The sequence below is a fragment of the Pterocles gutturalis genome, unplaced genomic scaffold (genome assembly GCF_000699245.1).
Source record: "Pterocles gutturalis isolate BGI_N339 unplaced genomic scaffold, ASM69924v1 scaffold46292, whole genome shotgun sequence".
NCBI classification, from domain to species: Eukaryota; Metazoa; Chordata; class Aves; order Pterocliformes; family Pteroclidae; genus Pterocles; species Pterocles gutturalis.
Window position 1 is genome coordinate 28,821 of NW_010109438.1, and position 19,937 is coordinate 48,757.

A 19,937-nucleotide genomic window follows, 5' to 3' on the forward strand; every position below is an offset into this window, starting at 1 on the left:
ATGCAGACCTATCTGTATTGTCATGCAACACATGAACCAAAATTCTGGAGTTTAAAACAGCTGCTGCTTTCTTTTTAAATTATTCAGTTGTCTGAACACTTTCTGAAACCCAAAATCAACTCCAAGTAAATAAAAAAATTTTCAGTAATCTCATGGAAGCAGCAATTCTTTTGAAAATTTTAATCTCTTAAGTAAAAAAGAGCCAAGGTGTAGTTATCCCTATTGTCTGAATTTTCAAGCTTTCCAGAGTTTGTCTCTTTTAAGCAAGGATGTGATAATTGCCACCCCTCTGCCATCTGAGCCAGTACAGGTAAATTGCACAGTCCTCACTGAGCAAGTCTCCAGTGCAGTCCTTCCTAGAGAAGATTGAAGAGTTTGATCCCGTGCAATAAACTCCTGTCTTTCTGCAGAACACATTCTGTGTAGAAACCTACCCATCTTTTTAGCTGGACAATACGTTCAAAGTAAGGAACTAGCCAGCCTGCTGTTTAGCCTCATTACGTGCTGCACTTTGTACTCTTGTAACTGGCATTGAGCTTGAATGAAACCTTTCTGACAGATCCTGTGCAAACCTTGCAGTAAGCTCCAATTGCAGCAAAGATTCAAAACCAGCTCTAATAACAAAACCAAAGACTTTGTCCAAACTTCTAGAAAGTTAGTGTCAATGCCAAAACTTGCAGCTAGCATTAGGGTAGGGGAGATCATTTTGTCACACCCTGCAATACCAGTAGCCTTAAGAGATTCACAATTAAGTTGTTTGCAAGATTTACAAGCTTTCCTTAGCGTGTCTGGGAAGATGCCCTTGTCTTGCAAGTGTGGAAAATTATTTGCTTGTACCTGGGGAGAAAGGTATCCTGTATTCCCATAGCTTTAAGGCTCCTGTTCTTCAACCAGATTATTCTGTGTGTCACTTGCCTTGCACACACAGCAGTCTCTTTTTTTTTTTTTTTTGAGGATCTCCATGTAGCATCTCAGCTTGGAACTGCAGTTTCATATCTGAAGTGATTCAGTTTGATTCCGTTTATTAAAATTTTGGAATTTAGGAATGCTCCCTGTGTTTACACAGGTTATGGTGGTTATTCAAAACAGGCGAAGGAGTAAAATGGTGGGCACTACTTAGGGGCAAGTGTTCTGAAAATTTTCACAGCATAGCTGTAAACAGGGAGAGAAAAATGGTGGAGTGGGACTGCTTCTGATCAGCGGCCACTTCATAAAGTTCAAGGTGCAAAGCCAGCTACTAAGGTGAGAGATCAGAAGTGAGAGATACTTGGAGCATGACTGTCATGTAAATGTTTCAAAATTTATTCTGCATTTCTCTCTTGTTTGTATTTTAGAAAGACGAGAAAGCCACAATAGCCAAGATGAACCGTCAGCGCGCTAATTCCATCAGCCATAACCCACCACACTGGGGTGTTGACCGGCCCTTTTATAACCACCTCGGAGCTCACCAAGTCTCCAAGGAGATGAAGAGAATGGTAATGCCTTTCTTTGTGGACATGAATTTGTTTTCTTCTTAATACAGCATTATATATCCCTTCCTGAATGTTCTTGCAGCCCTGAGGGCGATTTCCAAACGGGGGTGGTAAATTCTGCTTTGACTCCGGAAATGATAATAATTGGTGCATGTGGAGGTGAGTGATTGTGAGATGAGCCGCAAGGTTGTTTGAGAGGGGAAGAGAGGCTGAATGGCACAAAGAAAGCTCTTTTGTCTGACTTGTCCCACGTTCTGAAAACTCATACAGGCTGTGTGAGAAGACTTGATTATCTACAAAAATTGCTCAGTAACCCAGGCATTCAAACAGTAGCTGACATACATTTCTACTAGATCATTACAGATTTCAGCACCCACAGAGGTTTCTTGCTTGCATTATAACAGCCAGATGCTGTTCACCTTCTATAAGCTATGTGCCCATGTACACTCACTGGTCCCCACTAATCATGCCATTGTGTTTAATTCTTGAGAATATGTTCTTAAGTAGATGGATTAATTGGCCTAAGGTAGCAGGCACCTTCATTTCTTGCTTGTACTCTTCAGTCCTCCTAAATTAAAATGAACAAGAGCTAGTTACCAATGCAATTGGACTGAGAGCACTTTTATGACTTATTTTACATAAACCTGTAGATGATATCTTTGTTTCCTGCAATAAAGATGAAGAAAAGAGAGCTTCTATTGTGACAGCTATTTGCAGTAATAATAGAAATATTTAGTACCTCTATAATTGCATGCGTAATCAGATGGTTCTCTGACATTATTAATGCTGTTTTGACCCTTCGTACAGCGTCAAAAGTCTGTATTTATTGCCCACTTTGTTGCTCGTAGTCAAAGTGCTGCTCCACATCACCAAAGCCTTAAAGTATTCAAAGAATTTTTTAACATGAGATTCGTTCCTGCAGCTTAGCATTTTTGGCGTAGCTATAAGCAGCTGCATATGGTGTCTTCTAATGGGAAAATGCCGGCACATTTATTAATAGTTGGTGCTAATATTATTCAATCATAATATTATTTTACAGTGCTAAACTGAATTTCTTAATCTCCATAGTAATGTTTCATTCGTTTCTCAGATCTCCAAATGAGGGCTTCTGACATAAGCATACAGATCAGTGGAACTGTGCATTTTTGTGTGGGCTTTTCAATAGCGTGCGCTCAATAGGCGTGACATTATTAGAAGAGCCTAATCACACTAGCACATAATTATAAGTTTCTCTGAATAGCTTTTAAAGGGTTCTTGCAGCCTCCTGTTCAGAAACAAGGTGTAAGCATGCCAAATGGTATTATGTTTCTTGGTGTTAATTACAGTTTGCCATGTCTAGCTGGTTGTTCAGTTGGAAAAACATAATTATTTATTGAGATATCAAGCCGAGTCCTAAAAACTTCACTGCCCCTCGCTTGTAGGAGGAAATTTTTTTTTTTCCTCTCTCTCTTTATCTTGAAGCTTTTCCTTTAATGGTATTTACCTTTTTATAAATTCAGCAGCTCAGAAAGTCTTTTCCACTCAATCTGCTTCTGTACTACCTCTTGTATTAAACTCTGAGAAGCTGATGTTGTCTATGTTACATGCATCAGGCTATGTTTGAAAAACAGTTTAAACCTGATTCAGATGTATTCTTTTCAGCTAGATTTTTTGATGTTCTTGGGGAATATTTTATAAAATCTGTTATTTACAATATTTCCCACTGCTTTATGTTTGAGATGCATTAGTCAAAATGAAAACGTGCTGCTCTCCATGGCCTAGAGACAATTTTAATATCTGCTAGATGGACATTTTATTGATTAGATCATAGGAATAATTTCTCCATCTCCTGTCTCAACTCTTTCTCTCTCTTTGTTTTAACTTCTAATTTAAATATGCATTTCTTTGCACTACCTGGCTTTGCACAATACTTATTTGTCTGTAATTTCCAACATTTTGCTACATAGACGCTGTGTGTTTAAATGCATCCACAGTGCACACTGGCTGCACGCACATGCATGCTGTCTGCAAACTGCCTGCTTAGAAACACAGAATACAGACAGACAGAAGGGGAGCAGAACTACAAAGGCTTTTTTCAGTGCTCCTCTGGGATGACATGTCATTGATCTTGGTAAGCCGCACCAGCTTTCAAAGCTCCTGAAAAATGTGCTCTTTGTTCCACATCACCCACCTTTCTCCCAGCTCTCTTGCATGTAATTATATATAGCCTTTTTTCTTGGAAACTATGAACATGTAAGGTTGGATTAGTCAAAACAGTATGCTGAAGGCACGCAGTGCAACATTGCCTTTCTCTTTAAAACCTGAAGCTCCTTAGCTCTGTAATTTCAAAGCAGGTGTTTATAAGGGTAACGCTGAGATAGTACTCGGGCAAGAGCCAGGTAATGTTGCAGTGATGTGCAGTTAGGTTATATTGATACGTAGATATGAATACATTTGTGTGTAGAGAGTAACATGGATGGTTATAAAGGACACAGGTTTTTGTCACATTTTGCGTTATGAAGACAACCATATTTCTAGAAAAAAAGAGAGACAGGTTTTTTTGTGGAACTACTTACAATTCCCTGAAAGATAATATTAAAGTTCTCTGAATGGCATTTTTGGGAGGGAACTATTATATTTAATAGAAAACAGAATTATTTTGGCCATTTTCCTTTCCTTTGAGTGCTGGCTCTGGTAGCTGTCTCTGTTCTTGGGCCATATTAGCAGTAGTCCTGGGTAAGTTGAATTAGTGTTGAAGGTAGCCATGTACTCCCTCTCCCCCCTCCTCCCCTTTTGTCGCAGCATTTCAATGTGCTGCCACGTCTGGGCACATCAGCAGTGCATCCAGAGGGGTTTGTGTGGGAGGGCAGCCCAGCCAGCAGCATGGGGAGGTCTTTGGTCCCTGCTTCTCTCCATGTTATGGCTTGGAGCTCAACCTCTGCTGGGTCCAGCTGACTTTCCATGATCCTCCTAGGCTAAGTTGTTCCCCTGGGCATAGAGGAGTTTATTTCAGGCACTTGCACACACATATAAATAAGACAAAATATCTTACACGTGTCCATGCTTCGGTAATATGAAATGTCCTGGAAAACTGGAGTTATTTTCCTAGTCCTACCTGAGCTAACTGGGGCCTGGGTCAGCTGGGACTGCAACTGTACTGGCTCATCCCAACCTGCCCAACAGCTCTTCCATCTCCCTCATGCACTGCTCTGCTTTCCAGACCATCCCCAGTCCTTTTCCCCTCCCATTGCTTAGCAGTGGCCTTTCTTGCCGTGCAGAGCCTCCAGGGAGGCAGCAAGCAGGAGGCACCGACGTTGCCCATTGCTGACCCCAACCCCCATAGGGACTGTGCTGAGTTGGGCTGCCGGCTCAGTGCCTGCCCCTAAAAAACTGGTAAATTTGCACCAGAGGAAGACCAGATATAAATGGCATGGGAGGGCACAGAGCCTTGCTCAGAGCTGGCAGCCTCTGCTGGAGCCCTGGCCCTGGGAGCCCACGTTGTTGGACAGGGTGATGCTGCCGCTGTGGAGGGGCAGGAGGGCTGCCTCGCTCACCCTGGGCAGCAGAGAAGCCTGGACAGGATCAGCTTTGTGGCTGTGTACAGAGGATGAGAAGAGCCAGAGCACAGCAGAAAAGCAGCACAGCTGCTTTCTATTTTTATTGCTTCTTACAGAATGTTTTCTTGTTTCCTAAACAAAAGTCCAAGACCAGTGACTGTATGTCTCTGGAAAAGCAGACTTTTGTACTGCTTGTGATGTATGCAAAGGAGCAGCGTTCCTCCAAGTCTCCATACACCAGCCTTGTCTTCCCCACTGTCTTTCTCATACAGATTTTTCATTGCAAAAGGGTCAAAAATAAACAGATTTGAAAGCATTTGAGATCACAGGTATATTTATAGCTATAACAATATTTATACACCACTAAGAAATGCTTTGCTTTTCCCAGTATAGATTTCAGAGTGCTTTTATAAATATTGATGGATTTTAGACTTCTGGAAATAATACTCATGTCTTAGTTTTCAACAGCAAAACAAAACTGTTATGAAAAAAAAAAAAACAATTTGGGGATTGTAGTTGACTGTAAACTGAAAGAGGTTTTTTTGTAAACATTGATAAAAAGGCAAATGTTGATACCTTCCAAAATTACAGGGCTGTTCTAGGTGACAAATGATTCTCTTCCATCTTTTACCCTGCTCAGCATTATTAAGGCTGTAGCTGGAAAACCATATCCAGTTTGGGATTACAATCCTCTAGGAGAATGTGAATGGAGATAGTCCAATGGAGAAAATTACAAATCAGAGTTTCAGCAGTGTGACCTGTGAAGAAGTGTTCAAGTACTGGATTTGTTTAGTCTAGAAGAGAGAAGACTGATTAGAAACAAAAGAAGTGTTCAAATACATGAAGGTTAGTAAAGACAGAAACTAATGATAAATCATTCTCCATGACTGCAAAGGGCAGGATTAAAAAGAATAATCTTAATTTGCGGCAAGGAAGATCTAAGTTAAGAAAAAGCTTAGATGCAAGGACTAGGCTGTGTAAGGATCTTGTGGAATTCCTGATTTTCCTGAAAACATTTTTTATATTTCATTCAGGGCTTTTCAGCTGGGAGAGGCATCACAAAATCCTTTGCAAATATAGAAACAATAACATAAAATAAATCTATATTAGGAGAATTTATAGGAATAAAGAATATAAGAATAATATGAGATAGATGTAAAGATTTTACGAAGTTCCAGACTAGGCTGCACAGAACTTTGAGGTATTGATCTTCCCTCTGGTACAGGAGCCAGTTATACCTGCGATGTTTCTGGCAGATATTTGTCTAGCCCTTGTTTAAACACCTCAAAGGATGGAAATTCCACAGTCTTGCTGGACATCCTTTTCAATAGTTTGATTATTTTTCATTATGTTTCTCTTCACATTCCCTCACTTCAGTTTTAAAACACAGTGCTGTGTGAGCTATTCACAGTAGATAGAGGACAGTTTCTCTCTTTTACCTTTATCCTGTCTGTATTTGAAGACTCTTACCATGTCTCTGCACAGCTCCAATTCCCTTATGAAGTTTGTTCCCTAGTTGGCGCTTTCCAGCCGCTGGTTGTTCTTGTTCCCCTCTGAGCACTTGCCATTGCATGGGTAAGAGGCAGTGCCTGCACTAAACCCAGCACTCCTGCTGAGGTTTTATTAGTGCTGCCCAGAAGATGCTGGTCGTTTTTGAGGTCTTGCAACCAGACTTGATGCAGCCTAATGCTGTCTGGCTTCCAAGAAAAAAAAAGCATTAGTTGTGTCATGAGATCCACTCAGCTGTGGAAAGTCCTGCTGTTGGATCTTAAGGCTGCCGTACAGCTATTATATTTATTTTACACTGGCTAGTGTGACTGAGCAGCTTAGCTTGTTCCACTGATACATGCTTTGGGGAAAGTTTACTTCAGAAACAGGTACCTCTGAGTCCTTATAATCAAATATAAGCAAAGTGGCTAATGTGATTACCGAGCCCAGTTGTAGATGCCTGGCAGATTTCCTTTTATTTTTCAGCTGCTGGAAAGGTTTAACATTAGGAAGTTTAGGAACAGAAAGAGGAAACCTTGATCTGCAATACTGATTTCAGTCTGACCATGCCTCTGTCATTAGTCTGAGTACAACTAATGAAGCATTTAATTTGCAATGAAATCATGTATGACATCAATGTTAGTTACAAAGTAAAAACTGAAATAAAATCACATAGGGATTATACATGTGTAGGAAATATGACTGCATGCAGATGTTAAAAATGTGAGACAATGTTATAAAAATGCATCCTGGATATGTCAGGTGCAATAAAGAACAAGTTCTTTCAGGTAGGTACTTCCTGAATCCTTGCAGCGCTGTTCTGCCTGGTCTTCTATATTATATTTGATTGCTTGGTGTTTACTTTCTAATGAAACAAGCTTCATCTACAAGCCTGGTCATTCAACCGTAAAATATAATTCTTTGTCCCATTTACCTTGTTCTAAATCAAACAATTCTCTGCATGTTACATCACAAATACAGCTCACATCCTCCCTTTGTGTTCTCCAAGTTGTCCTTCAATAGATTTTCTTGCTACGCAGAAATCAAAATTGGGAAACAGGTGCATCAGAGAAACAGACACTACAGCTGGTTCTGTGCCAACTCTACTGCTTGAACATCAGAAATCATTACAAAATTAAAATAAAACTCAGTAGGGCAAGTTTTCCTCAGTCAATAGCGCAGCCCCATCAAAGAGGAGTGGATGTGAGTTCATGAATGAGACACCAAGTGTTCACCCTCCTTCTAAAGGTTTCATTTAACTGAAGCTCGCCATTATCCTCCTTTCCAGCAATCATCTGCTAAATCTGGTAATAGCAACATTGACGTCAGTCGAGCTGGACGGGGGCACCCAATGCAGAAAATTTTGACCCACTGTTTTTTCTCTCCTATTGTAGTATGCAGAATCCCTGAACTTGTAATCAAGCAGGGGGAAACCCTCAAGAAATCCTTTCTGCTGTAATCTCCACGTGTTGCTATAGACCTGGGAGGAAATTTTTAGTCTGGTCTGGGTTTTTTGTAGCCAATTTGGTTTAGATAGCTCACAAACAGCAAGGGGAGCAATCCTATCCTGCAGTCATGCTATACCATTGCTTTGGTGCTTCTGAAAAGAGGATTTGCCCAACTCACACATTCCGTGTGATCTCCTGTAAATGAGTAGGAGCCATATGAAATATTGTGCATTGCTCAGATGGGAAAAGGTGGTTTGGATTGAGACACTATTAGAAAATGTCAGACAGTTTCTGAGTGCGACTAAATTAAGCCTACAGAAATAAAGATACCAATTCCCCTTTATTCATAGAAACATTCCTCTGATGTTTGTGGCAGTGTAGCACAGGTGGACATCAGAGGTGGATTTGTGACACTCAACGGAATGATTTCCAAAGCTTCCTAAAGTGGACAGTAAGCTGTAATGACAGAAGGATGCTGGTCAGCAGGTTTAAGTTTGGTTTTCAGAGAGGGTGAGCAGCTCCAGCCAGCACCAGTGCGATTTCAGTTAAGGCAGGTTAGGCTTGGATTCAGTCTGTCTGCGTCTGATTAGAAAGCTGTTTGACAGTAGTTTCTGCAGAAGTTTGTTGTGTTTATCATTTGGGGTGTAGAAATAACAGGACTGAGATTAGGGAGCAGAGCATTTCTAGGACTACCTGTTTTTATGTCTTTTTCTGTTTTGCAAGTTCTGGTAACTGGTCACAGGTGAGGCACAGAACCACATACCATTTCACTTGAAAATGTGATCTTTGAACTGAAGAGATTTGGATTCAGAGTTCACAGAAAAATGGGAAGTGGAGCAACCTGCACTTCTCAGAGGAGTGAGTTCAGAGCCAGAAGTTAATTAAAAGTAAGGGGGAAGAAAAACCTATTTCAAAAGCAACCACTTATGTTCTATAGATAAAAATCTGATGGGCCAAATAAATTGATGGGTTTGGCCAGGTCCGGTCTACCAGCTGGGGACTGTGTATGAAATAATTTTGAGTGGAACAAAGTAGAGGATTTTGCCATCTGTGAGCAGCGCAGAGGAATGAAAATCTATTTATCAAGTGGGGTGGGCTGCAGAAAGGGAGCACTTCAGTTTTCCTTGGTGGAGCTCATTAGTCTGTGTTCCAGCTATAGCAGACACACTTACCGTATAATCTGTTTCATAAACTGGTTTTCTGCCAGTTTGTTGTTCTGCACTTAGGTGCTTGTTAAATATCCTTCCTATCAGGCTTAGTATTTTCTGTGCCAGTTCTTTCTGGACTCTGGTATAGAAATTGTGTTATTTCTGGCTTGAGTGCTTGGAAGTCCTTCAGTTTTGTTTCTGCTTTTACACCAGACAGCATCTATCTTTGTAGCCTTGTCTTGTTGACCACAGGGACAAAGGCAGAATGTATAACACTGCTGAAAACAGATGTGAATAATTACTTTTGTGGCAGGGCCAAACCAGGTTTCTTTTTAACTACATCCACTCTCAGCCTGTCACTCTCCTTTTCTCTTTTCCATGGTCACCGTCTCTCTGAACTACCTTTGCTTTGCAAGTTGGCCTGACCTCTTAACAAAACTCATTTTGTCCCTAAGTGTAAAGTTCTTTCAATTTCTCCTCTAACATCATGTAAGTCCCATTTCAACTTTGTTCTAGAGATGAAAAAAGGGCAAGAAAAATTAGTTTATCTGTCATTTTAGCTCTTACAATCTCTGCTGGAATTGCCAGTGAAGTTTTTAAGGTGGAATCTGTGCTTCCCAGACACGTTGCCATTAAGAAGGTCATAGAGCTCATCAGCCCTTCTACTGTATTATTTTTGGAGCTAAATGAAAAGTTTAAAGATGTAAAGTCTGTTCCACTTTTCTTTGCATATTTACAATATGTTAATAATTGCAGCTAATGTTCTCAAAGTTAGAATCATTATTTCTAACGGTTCTTGATTTGAAGCATTATGGTATAGCAGTCAGCTTGTCATGGCTTTGACAAACACTTTATCATTCTATTTAAGGAATCAATTTTAATCTTCGAAGAAAAGGGCTTAGTTAATTTAGAAGTCAAGCAGAGAGGTGGCAGTCATATGAGCTTTTAGCACAATAGATATTCATAAAATATCTGCCATAAAATACTAAGCCTTAGGGACAGTTGCAGTAATATAACATTCCCTCTTTTCTCCTCCTGCACATGTCTACTCCCACTGAGGACGGTCATTAAAAGTAAGTGCTTATAAATTCAGAGCCACCTGACCTGCCATTAAAAATTTTTTTTAAGAATCTCATGTAGAAAAGAAGAAAGAGCAGGACTGTTCTTTGGTAGGTACTAGTGCCTTTAAGGGAGCTGATTCAGCTAAGTTTTGGTTAATATTCCTAAAGTCAGAGAGAGAACTATCTTAGTCTCAGAGCAATTATTAAATGCTATTATCTTTACATTTGCAATCTGATGGCAGAATAATACAGCCTCCTGGAGGAAGGGGAAGAACTCCAGTATCAGGGATATTTAAAATGAGACTGAATAAAAATTGCATGAGGTCCTATATGCAGCAGTCCATTAGTACTGCACTGCGATAAGACCTATCTCATGCCTCATGTTCCCTTTTAGAGAAAAGGAATTTTGGCCTCAACAAGGGCTACTTTATCATAATGATTATGGAGCTATTCTTGAACTCCTGTCTGATTCTTGTCATCACTTTTGCCATTTTCATCCCTGCTGACAATTCCCAGCCTTTTCTTCATAGCACCCTAGAAAACCATCGGCACTGACTCACTCTGCTGGGCACAAATCCATAAGCAGTCAAGGGGGGATTTATATACTTAAGTCCAAAAATTATCTGTTTCTCTTCTCTTGCTCCCCCTTTCCTAAATGATAGGCACCTCATTTTTATCATCTGTTTTTTTCTGGGCATTCAGATTTCTGTATATATGAGTGCAGGAATGACAATCTTGACATATCTTTGTGCAACTCAAAACCTGCTCTGTACCCAAACAGGCTGGGGACAGCCCCAGCCCAGCCACCCAGCCTCCAGTGGCAAGCACGGATGGGTGAACTTGGGGATGCTGGACGGTGGCTTTACAGACACGTTCGCAGCAGCAGCCCCAGTTATTTCACTTTCCTGATGGAGCCTGGAAATTTGTCTACTAGATCATGAGGGTGTTAGTCCTTTATGAATGTTGACCATATTTCTGCAGGATTGCTTGTGCTTAGTGTTTGTCCCGTGTGTAACACAGACCGTTGCAATCCATGCGAGCAGCCTTATGCTGAACCAAAGGGCTTAGAGCAAAGCATCTGAGTCCTACAGAAACTAAACTATTTGCGAGCTGCAGAGAAGAAATAAGACCAATCTGTCATTAGTGCCCAAGCCTTGTGCAAGGGGAAGGAAATCATTTAAGTGCAGATTTTTCAATGGACCGAACATGCCCACAACACAGGAGGAGGTGAAAACACATTAACCAAAACCCAGGGGGAAATTTCCCTCCCAAACCAGGGTGAGCAGCATGACCCTGTGCGTGCGATTATCTCCTCCACTTAAAAGCTTCTTGGTGTGTGATTGAGAAAGAGATGCTTTAGTGGATAGGAAAGAAAATCTCTGGTCACAGCCAGATCCTAGAGGTATATTTGCTCTGTATCCTGGCAAAGTCTTTCAGTGCAAATAAGAAAGATCTCCTGTAATAAATGACCAGTTTTTAAAAAGCTGTGCTTGAGGGTTTTTTCCCTAAAATAATCCTGCAGACCTTTCTCCATAGCAATTCCATTTTTGGCAATTTTGCTTGAAGAATCTTTCGTATGAAATGGGAACATTTGAAGTGAATCATTTGATTTGCTTAACTTAAAGAGGTTCCTACTGCATTTAATTTTAAGCTGATTCTCTCTAATTAAAGTTCAAGTCACTCTTAAATATTTAGCCTCATTAAATGAAGATCCAGGAAAGAAAATGTAATTATCTTTTTCTCTTTTTTTGCTTTACCTGAAATATGCCTTTTTTGAGTTTTTAATTTTGAAACACCAATTTAATTTGAGCTACCGACATTAATAATTTCCAGGGTTTCAAGCACCATTTAGTATTTTACATTTAAAAGCTAGGTCAATTGTCTGTATTATTATAGAGACTTTCCTTATAACAGTTTTACTGGGGGGAGAGAAGCAGGGGAGAATCAAATTCCATGTTGATCAAGCGATTGCCCATGTAAATGGCCAGTTAAACATGCAGCCTACATATTTTTCCATGCTTGAAATATTGGGAGATTTTTTGAGGATATGCTTGCTGAAGCGTTTTGGTAACTTGACCTGGTTGGCCTGTATCCTCAAACTTGTGCACCTAGAAGGCAGGAGTATGAGATCTGTGTTTAGTTCCAGGATTTCAATGGGATGAATGGTTATGCAGCTGTCCGAGAAAATCCGACCATTTTAGGCGACTCTCCTACTGCAGTCAGTCATCCAGTTCCCACGTGGCTAAGCCTGAAAATGTGAACTTGATGTCTAGCTAATAAGCAAGTACTGGCTGTTTTCTCATCGGTGCCCTCCCCTTATTCCTTGGCTGGTAGCTATTCATGTTCAGATTATTTTCTTTTTTTTTTTTCAGTTTAACAGACTATGACACCAGACAAATTAGTGAGCATTTTGTCTCCATGATTAATCAGTGAGCTTTCAGTTTTGGCACTGTGTTGTAGCATTGCCTAGAGGATAAATAAATAAATCAATCAGATATTCCTGGTAACTGTAAAATGATTAAGCAAAGGAGGGGGGGGGTTGAAAAGGCCACACAACAAAAAGTTGAATGATCGCTTTATCGCTTTATCACTCTTTAATGTGGAATCAAAAAGTATGTGGGTTTTTTGGCTTGGATAACTGGACATGCTAACTTGGGATCAACATTACTATTTCCTTCTTCCCACTGCATCTGCTGGTAGTTGTTACATGGGACTAAGAGACTTCCTTCATCTGAATTTCTAATGGGTTAAGTTGGAGTTGCAGCTTACATTTGGAAGTGTGGCTTCAATCTGAAATGAAGTATGTAAAAATGGAAATTTCTCTCTCAGTGAATTACAGTCCTGGCTGTTGACCTGAGTGACAAAACCCACTTTTTCCCTCTTGCAGAGCTGATACTGTTCAGGGAGACTGTTGGCTTTACTTCTGCCTCCCACCGTATTGCCACATTGCTAACTAGTTGCAAGGGCAAAATCTGTTCTCCTTTAGTATGTGGTGTACATTTGTCTTTCTGATGATGTTGGACAAGGTGGCTGTGGGAAGACTTTTACCCAAAGATTTTTACTTTTTTTTACGTTCAGGACGGATCTCGGTTTGCTGCCCTCAGCCTGATAGCAGCTGCAGGTCAGCAGCTGGAACATCCTCATGTGCTCTGAGCAGTTTTGGTCTGAGGTCTCTGGGAGGAAAACAAAAGGAACTCTTCCTATCTCCCAGCTACTTTTGTTTTATGTTTTGGAACAGAGAGTACAAACTCTGTGCCTGAGTATTTGACCCTACTTGTCAAAAATACAACTTTTCTTGAGTTCAGTTGAATTTCAGCCAAGATGTTAGAGGGCAGATTTTGTCTCAGCTCATGCAAAATGGCCATTTTGATGCAATTTGGTCTATTAGGTATGTTAATGCTAAAAATATAAAATTATGCTTCCATACGTATTTCTCTCTGAGGCCTTCTAGCCACTTAAACTATGGATGACCGGTAAATACTGAGTTCAGGTGGCCCTGAAGGAATTGTGAACATTTTGGCTATTACAAGTGTTATAAACAACTCCTGAAATCTTATTCAAGAAAACATGCTTTGTGTGTGCATGCAGCAAGTGGAGGAGGAAGGAGACCCCGTGAGGTTCCTCCTGAAGAGATAAAAACTGAAATGCATCCAGGTCCCTTAGCCGAGCCCCAACATAAAGAGGTGCAACCTTGTTGAATACAATAGTTGACCTATGTTATCATTCCGAGTTTTGTTTCAAGTCAAATACATCTTCAGTTACAATACCAGCATCATTTCCATTGTATCATTCGTAATGATGACTACAAAAAAGAAGACACCTGAAATAAAGCATTCCAGCAGTCAACTGAAGCATTTCCCTTATTTTTCACTTCATAATTTTATATCTGAAGGCATGTGTTTTTCTAAAACTGCTCTGTCTGCCTGATGACAAAGCAGCACAAAATATTGCTCTGGGTGGGTAAGGCTATCCATCCACACCTAACAAATGAGCTCCCTGAAAACTTCTCTGCGAAATGCCGTTCTCAGGATACTTTGTGTTCTCAAGGTCAGCCTGTTTCCTAACCCTTGTGTCCTTTTCCTTTCTTTCAGGGTTTTGAGGACCCCAAGGACAAGTAAGCAAATTTACTTCTGTCATACACTGTTATGTTTGCACATTTGGGATTTTTTTCTCGTATTAAAAAAAAGACAAAAATTAATGCCCAGCAGCCAAGAATAATGCCTGAACTCCCCAGAGGTTTCCCCTGGAGAGACAGCCAGTCGAGGGCACGGGATTGACTGGTGTGCATTCAGAACTGCTGCTGCCCTCAAAATGTTTATTTTTTGTGTGGTTCTTATTTGCTTTTGTAGTTTAAATGCTTTTGGTGCTCTTCCCCTTGCCCCCAATATTCTTCTTTATTTGCTGCTTTGAAAACATCCTAAGAACAATATCTTCCTGTAAAGTATGCCTAAGTGTTGAGTATCTCCAATAAGAAAAATTTATGTCTGTGTTGAAATATATATAGTTTCTGAGTTTATTTGTATATATTTTATTTTACTCATTATTACATATAACTTATTTCTATATATAAAAATGAACTCAGAAATGACAACTTATTTGAAAAAGTAAGTTCAAACTTTCATGCTCTAAAATACAGCCACATTAAAGCAGCATTTTCATTTTTCTTGTAGAGAACTTTTTAAAAAATGGTTAAAACAACAGTTTAAAAAGAGTGGCATTTTGAAAAATTGCATTTGGAGGAAAAAAAACCCAGCCATGTTCGCTTTTTAACCTCTACAGCTGGACATAACAAAAGCATTTCCTGTATCAAAGGTCTTTGGAATAATTTCACATTCAGTCTTACTGAAGGGCATTAACTGTAAGCTTGCTCAGACCAAGATAGGTGACAGTAGAGAACACTGATGCCTAAAATATGTTGCTATTGCTCCTTATCATGTTTCTCAGGCTGCTAGTCAGGACTAAGCAGACCCCTGTGAGCTGGGACAGCTAAACGCTTCTGTGGGCCTTGAGCATCCAGCTTTGGGAAAATTCACATTGTGGTGGTTGAGCATTGAGAGCAACTCCCTAAAAGTAAAGGGAAGTGATAAGTTTGAACACGGCAATATTAAGAATAATTCTCTCCTTCCCTTGCCCTTTACTGCAAACTTGATTTTCATAACACTTAGCTATGTGGACCCTGGGATGTTTTGCTGGTGCTTCATGGTGTCTAAGGGGAGTAACCAGGGCTTCTTGTTGCATCCACGGCTGCCGGGAATTCAGCTGATGTTAGGTATACTTTGGACAGAAAAGAGCTAACAGATTACAACAAAATAATTCTTAGGAATACAGAAATTTTAGGTATCTTTCATGAAATAGCATCTCCCCTCATTGTTTGTGGAAAAAAAAAAAAACATAAATTCAGCTGCCTCAGTGTTGGTCACCAACAGAGTAACCCAGCTGGTGAGCAGCAGCATCTCCACTGTTGCTCCAAGGACCATAATGTCTCTTCTCCATCCTATAGTTTGAAAAGGTTACTTGACCTGTTATGGCCAGTAGCTAAGAGCTGTGTATTTACAGTGCTGATTCAGTGTGACACCATCTTACACAGATCACAGGATTTTTACATTTCTGTTCAGCACCAAAAAAGCTACTACTTGCCTCAGATTCTCCTGATCCAAAAACCTGTTTAACTCAAAAACAAAGATGAGGCCAAAAAAAATTTCTAGCAGAAAGTGTTCATGGTGATAGTGGTTAAAATCAGATACCTAAAACATGTCAGGCACTCAACTCAGTGCCTTCATGTGCAGAAACACTGAACATCAATACTTTTACTTCTCTTACAGTGAAGGAGGATGTAGGCACCATGCATATTTGAAAACAGGACCCAATGCTTACATGCCTAAATGCAGATTACGCTATTGAATCTAGGCGTGAAGCATTTAAAATAATGGCATACATGTAGTTTTGGCAGTGGTCACACTCTTCATTTGCAGAAAGTAATTAAATCAGCAGAACATTGATGGATTACTCTGAAGCCAGCACCTCTGGGGTAATTGCTAGCTTTCACATTTGCACACAGAGTGCAAAAGTTGCTCTGAGCTCCGGTCGTGCTGTTCCTGTCCCTTGCACTAATTTTCTGTTGGCTGCATTTAGAGAAATCTCAGCAGTGCTTTTAAGAGGTATTTCTGGAAGTTTCATGGTGGCCTGAAATCCTTGGGTTCCCCCCACCACCACACTATCGATATATCAATGAGCATTTCCACGTATGGATGTCGTTAGTCTATAGCAGTACCTCTGCTCTGACTTACAGGTATTGCCTCCAGGGCACTCCTTGCACCCCTTAGAGGGGAAATTTTGTATTTCAATTTAAAACTTACATCTATGCAAATGTACCCGAATTGGCTGTACAGTAATTAGTCTGGGTACGACTGGCTGCAAAAGTCACCTGAGCAGCTAGGTGTATGCAAGGTGACTGAGCTTCCCTGGAGTCGACGTGAACGTGGCTGCCTCACTGTGAACATCCCAGCAAAGTAACTTAAAACCTGTGGGGATATTTCTACACAATCTGCAACCACCGAAGTTCTTGTAGTATTAGAGCTACCCTCAGCAGGATAATGACCTATTATAGCCTGTTGTGATAATGACCAAAGCCTAAGCAGCCCGTTTCTTCTCTTCACGTCTTCCTGAGTGACGCTTTTCAGCTGGAACTTGAAATTTGACTGAGGTTCACCAAGATGCTGAGCCCCCTTGCCCTCCAGTTCTAGGGGAAAACATATTACATCTCTTGTACGTGGTATGAAATGACTAAATGTGAATGACCCAACTGTGTAAATAAGTCGAAGGCTCTTGGAGGACATTCTGTAAATACAAAGCCTGATGATTTCCTTGCTCATTTTTATGAGTCCAGGAGACAGAATTGTGAGGACTGAATGAAAATAAGCAGCATCGTCTTGAATGCTCAAGCAGATGTGCTTCTTCTAAGGAAGCATCTAGAAGTGAATCGAATATCCTGTCCTTCTAGGGACAAAACCACTTTTAATTTCAAAGTGGAATATATGAAGTTTAAGGAATTAAATAACTCTAGAGTCCAAAAATAAAAAACTCTTTTCCCCAACCCCACTGAAATATTAAGATTGTCTAAAATAGAGATAAGACCTTGAGACAAACTTGGTTTGCAGTTGCCATATGGTCAACAAATAGATGCCGATGGCATGTCGCCATGACCTAGCTGAGGTGTACACACATTCAGCTCACCGGCAGGGGCAAAGGGAGGTGGAATGCCAATGAGCAAATGGACCTGATTTATTTTTCTCTTGGCAAGAGGTACACAGTAGAGTTGGGCTACAGAGTGCTTCCAAAAATCTGGTCAAGTTTTGCAAAAAGCTTTGGGAGACCCCTTCTTTTGAAGAGGGACTTTTAAAACAGAATCACATTCTGGTTTGTAAGCTGCTTTGTCTGTGGGGGCCCGCTGGCTGCAACACAGCGTTTGTGCTTTATGCTCTGTTATGCAGTACAAATAAAAACAAGAAAATAAAGCAGTATAGCTTTTCATCTTGCTTGTCAGACCTCAGGATTTTTTCTCCAGAGTGTCTAAGGTGAAGGTCACACAACATGAGCTGTAAATGGCTGTGCCATCGTGGGCTTTGCACGCAGAAATGGAATATGCCCCAGTGCAGGTGGGGAGCATATTCCAGTGGATAACTATTGGCATATCCCATAGATAACCTTTGCAATCATGCAGGCAGAACAGAAAAACAGCACTTCAGGATTAGCTTTTAATTTCTGCCTATAGCTAGTTTTAAGACAGGCCATTAAAGTGACAGCATCAAGTCATTAAAATCCTCTTAGATTTTAAAAATAACTAGAGAGTTGGGGATGTGCTTCAGGTTTCCTGATCCTCACTGCAAAATGCCTCAGGGTGATTAAGTTTTCAGTGTTATTTTTTTCAACAGTTTTTGAAAATCAGCCTCATTTTTCTGAAGCTGAGCATCAGAAACACGCTGATACAAAAGATTATAAGCAATTTAGAAACTTTGTTCCACATATTTTAGAAAGCAGAATCTAATACCTTGAGCTAAGTAAATGTCTTGTAAACAGAAAATTTTGCCTGGTTGATGCTTTATTCTCATAAATAACTGCATGAAGGGGAGGCAATGGGGAGTCAGGCCATATTTTTTCCCCACATTTTCATTCTGTGAACAATTTTTTCTCAAAAATGGAAAATTGTTCAAGTTCAGAAATTATCACAGAAATATTTACAGAAATTATTATTGGGAAGCAAGAAATATGACTGGTTACATAGATCATTTTTCCAGTTCAGGCACTAATAGCCATGAAAACACAGCAGTGCAGGGAAGAATAAGTCAGAGGACTAGTGGAAGAAGACTAATGACTGGTTTTAGAGAATGAAGGATGGTAAAGAGACTGCAAGGCAAGAAAACAGATGGATGTAGTACAGAAAATCAAATCCTTTTGCTGGTAGACTCAGGACTGGCAATGAGCTCTAGAGCTGATATAATTTTCCTCTCAGCTCGTAATCCGTTTTCAAACTTGAAGCTGTCATAAGCAAAATGCCATTAACCTCCAGCTTGTTATACAGTGAAATAATAACATATGGTGAAGAGGGGGAACTTATCTTGTCCTCTCATGCTTCCTTTTTGTGACACCCTCAGGAATACACAGGAAAGTATGAACCCAGAAGATGAAGTGGATGAGTTTCTGGGCCGTGCCATTGATGCCAGAAGTATTGATCGGTTACGGTCTGAGCACGTGCGCAAGTTCCTCTTAACATTCAGGGAGCCTGACTTGGAGAAAAAGGTAATGTCTAAAAATCATTGCAACGTGTAGGTCAGGCTGGTTGTGAGTTTTAATTCCCCTGCATAAGGCCAAGCTTTTACATCTATAGGTAAAGCTAGGTTTTAGGAGTTAGTTGTGATCTTAAAAAAATCCATGCTTCCTGGAAACCTTAATATCCTTGTCCCTAGAAAGCTACAGATATCTGAAAGGAGCACTGGGCAGGAAAACCAAGCCGTCAGACATGTGCCAGTGTACAATGGTAAGCTGTAAAGGGAATCCAGAATAAGCCAGATTTATGCCTCTGACCTTGAGGCATCCAAACTGAGATTGCAGTCACCCCTTATATCCCCCAAATCACTGGAGAAACCCACTTCAGCCTGCCTGAGCTCCAAATCACCTCTGGAGGGGCTTTTCCCTGCCCTTTGTCTCATCAGGGAGCCCCAGGTACTACTAAGGTTCATTAGGATACAGTTCATACTCTGGTCATTTTTGAGAGCCCATTGTAAGCAGCAAGTAGAGTTCATCTCACAAATGTGAGGAAGAGGAGTAACAGACCTAGAGTTCCCGGAACAGCTGATTGCTTCCTCATTTTGTTTCAGATATCATTGTTGTGAAGCAAAGATAATTTCAATTTCTCTGTCTATATAATAGAGACAACATCTGCTCTAGGTGGCTGCTAAGTTAAATTCAGTTAAGTCCAGAGGTACCTGGCTGCTATTATTAAGGGTACTATATTAACTGCTGCTTTTAATTGCCTAAAGAAAGTCAAAGTCCCTTGTTTGTTTTTTTTATCCAAGCACAGATCCTTGAGATACTTGAGTGGTCTTCAAGTTAAACTCATTATTCCATGAAAAAAGCTTCAGTAATAAGTTTGCACTAATTATTTTATCATTTTGTTTAGAAACAGGACAGGAATTACAACCTATTGCAAAAGCAGACCTTTGCAGGATTTACAGCTATTCAATGAATCAGTGTGGGACTGGATAAAAGCTCAAACATGTGATTTCCC

General features: G+C 40.3%; 1 protein-coding gene across 1 annotated transcript in view; it reads left to right on the plus strand.

Annotated features, from left to right (window-relative positions):
- The window catches only part of ADCY5 (adenylate cyclase 5), a gene marked incomplete at its 5' end in the record, with an annotated part of 57,077 nt that overhangs the window by 12,884 nt on the left and 24,256 nt on the right, over positions 1–19,937 (plus strand). Inside the window, 3 exons of the mRNA XM_010072969.1 lie at positions 1,335–1,475; positions 14,245–14,267; positions 18,805–18,949. Coding sequence (XP_010071271.1) covers positions 1,335–1,475; positions 14,245–14,267; positions 18,805–18,949 — 309 coding nt within the window. The remainder of the gene's footprint in view (positions 1–1,334; positions 1,476–14,244; positions 14,268–18,804; positions 18,950–19,937) is intronic.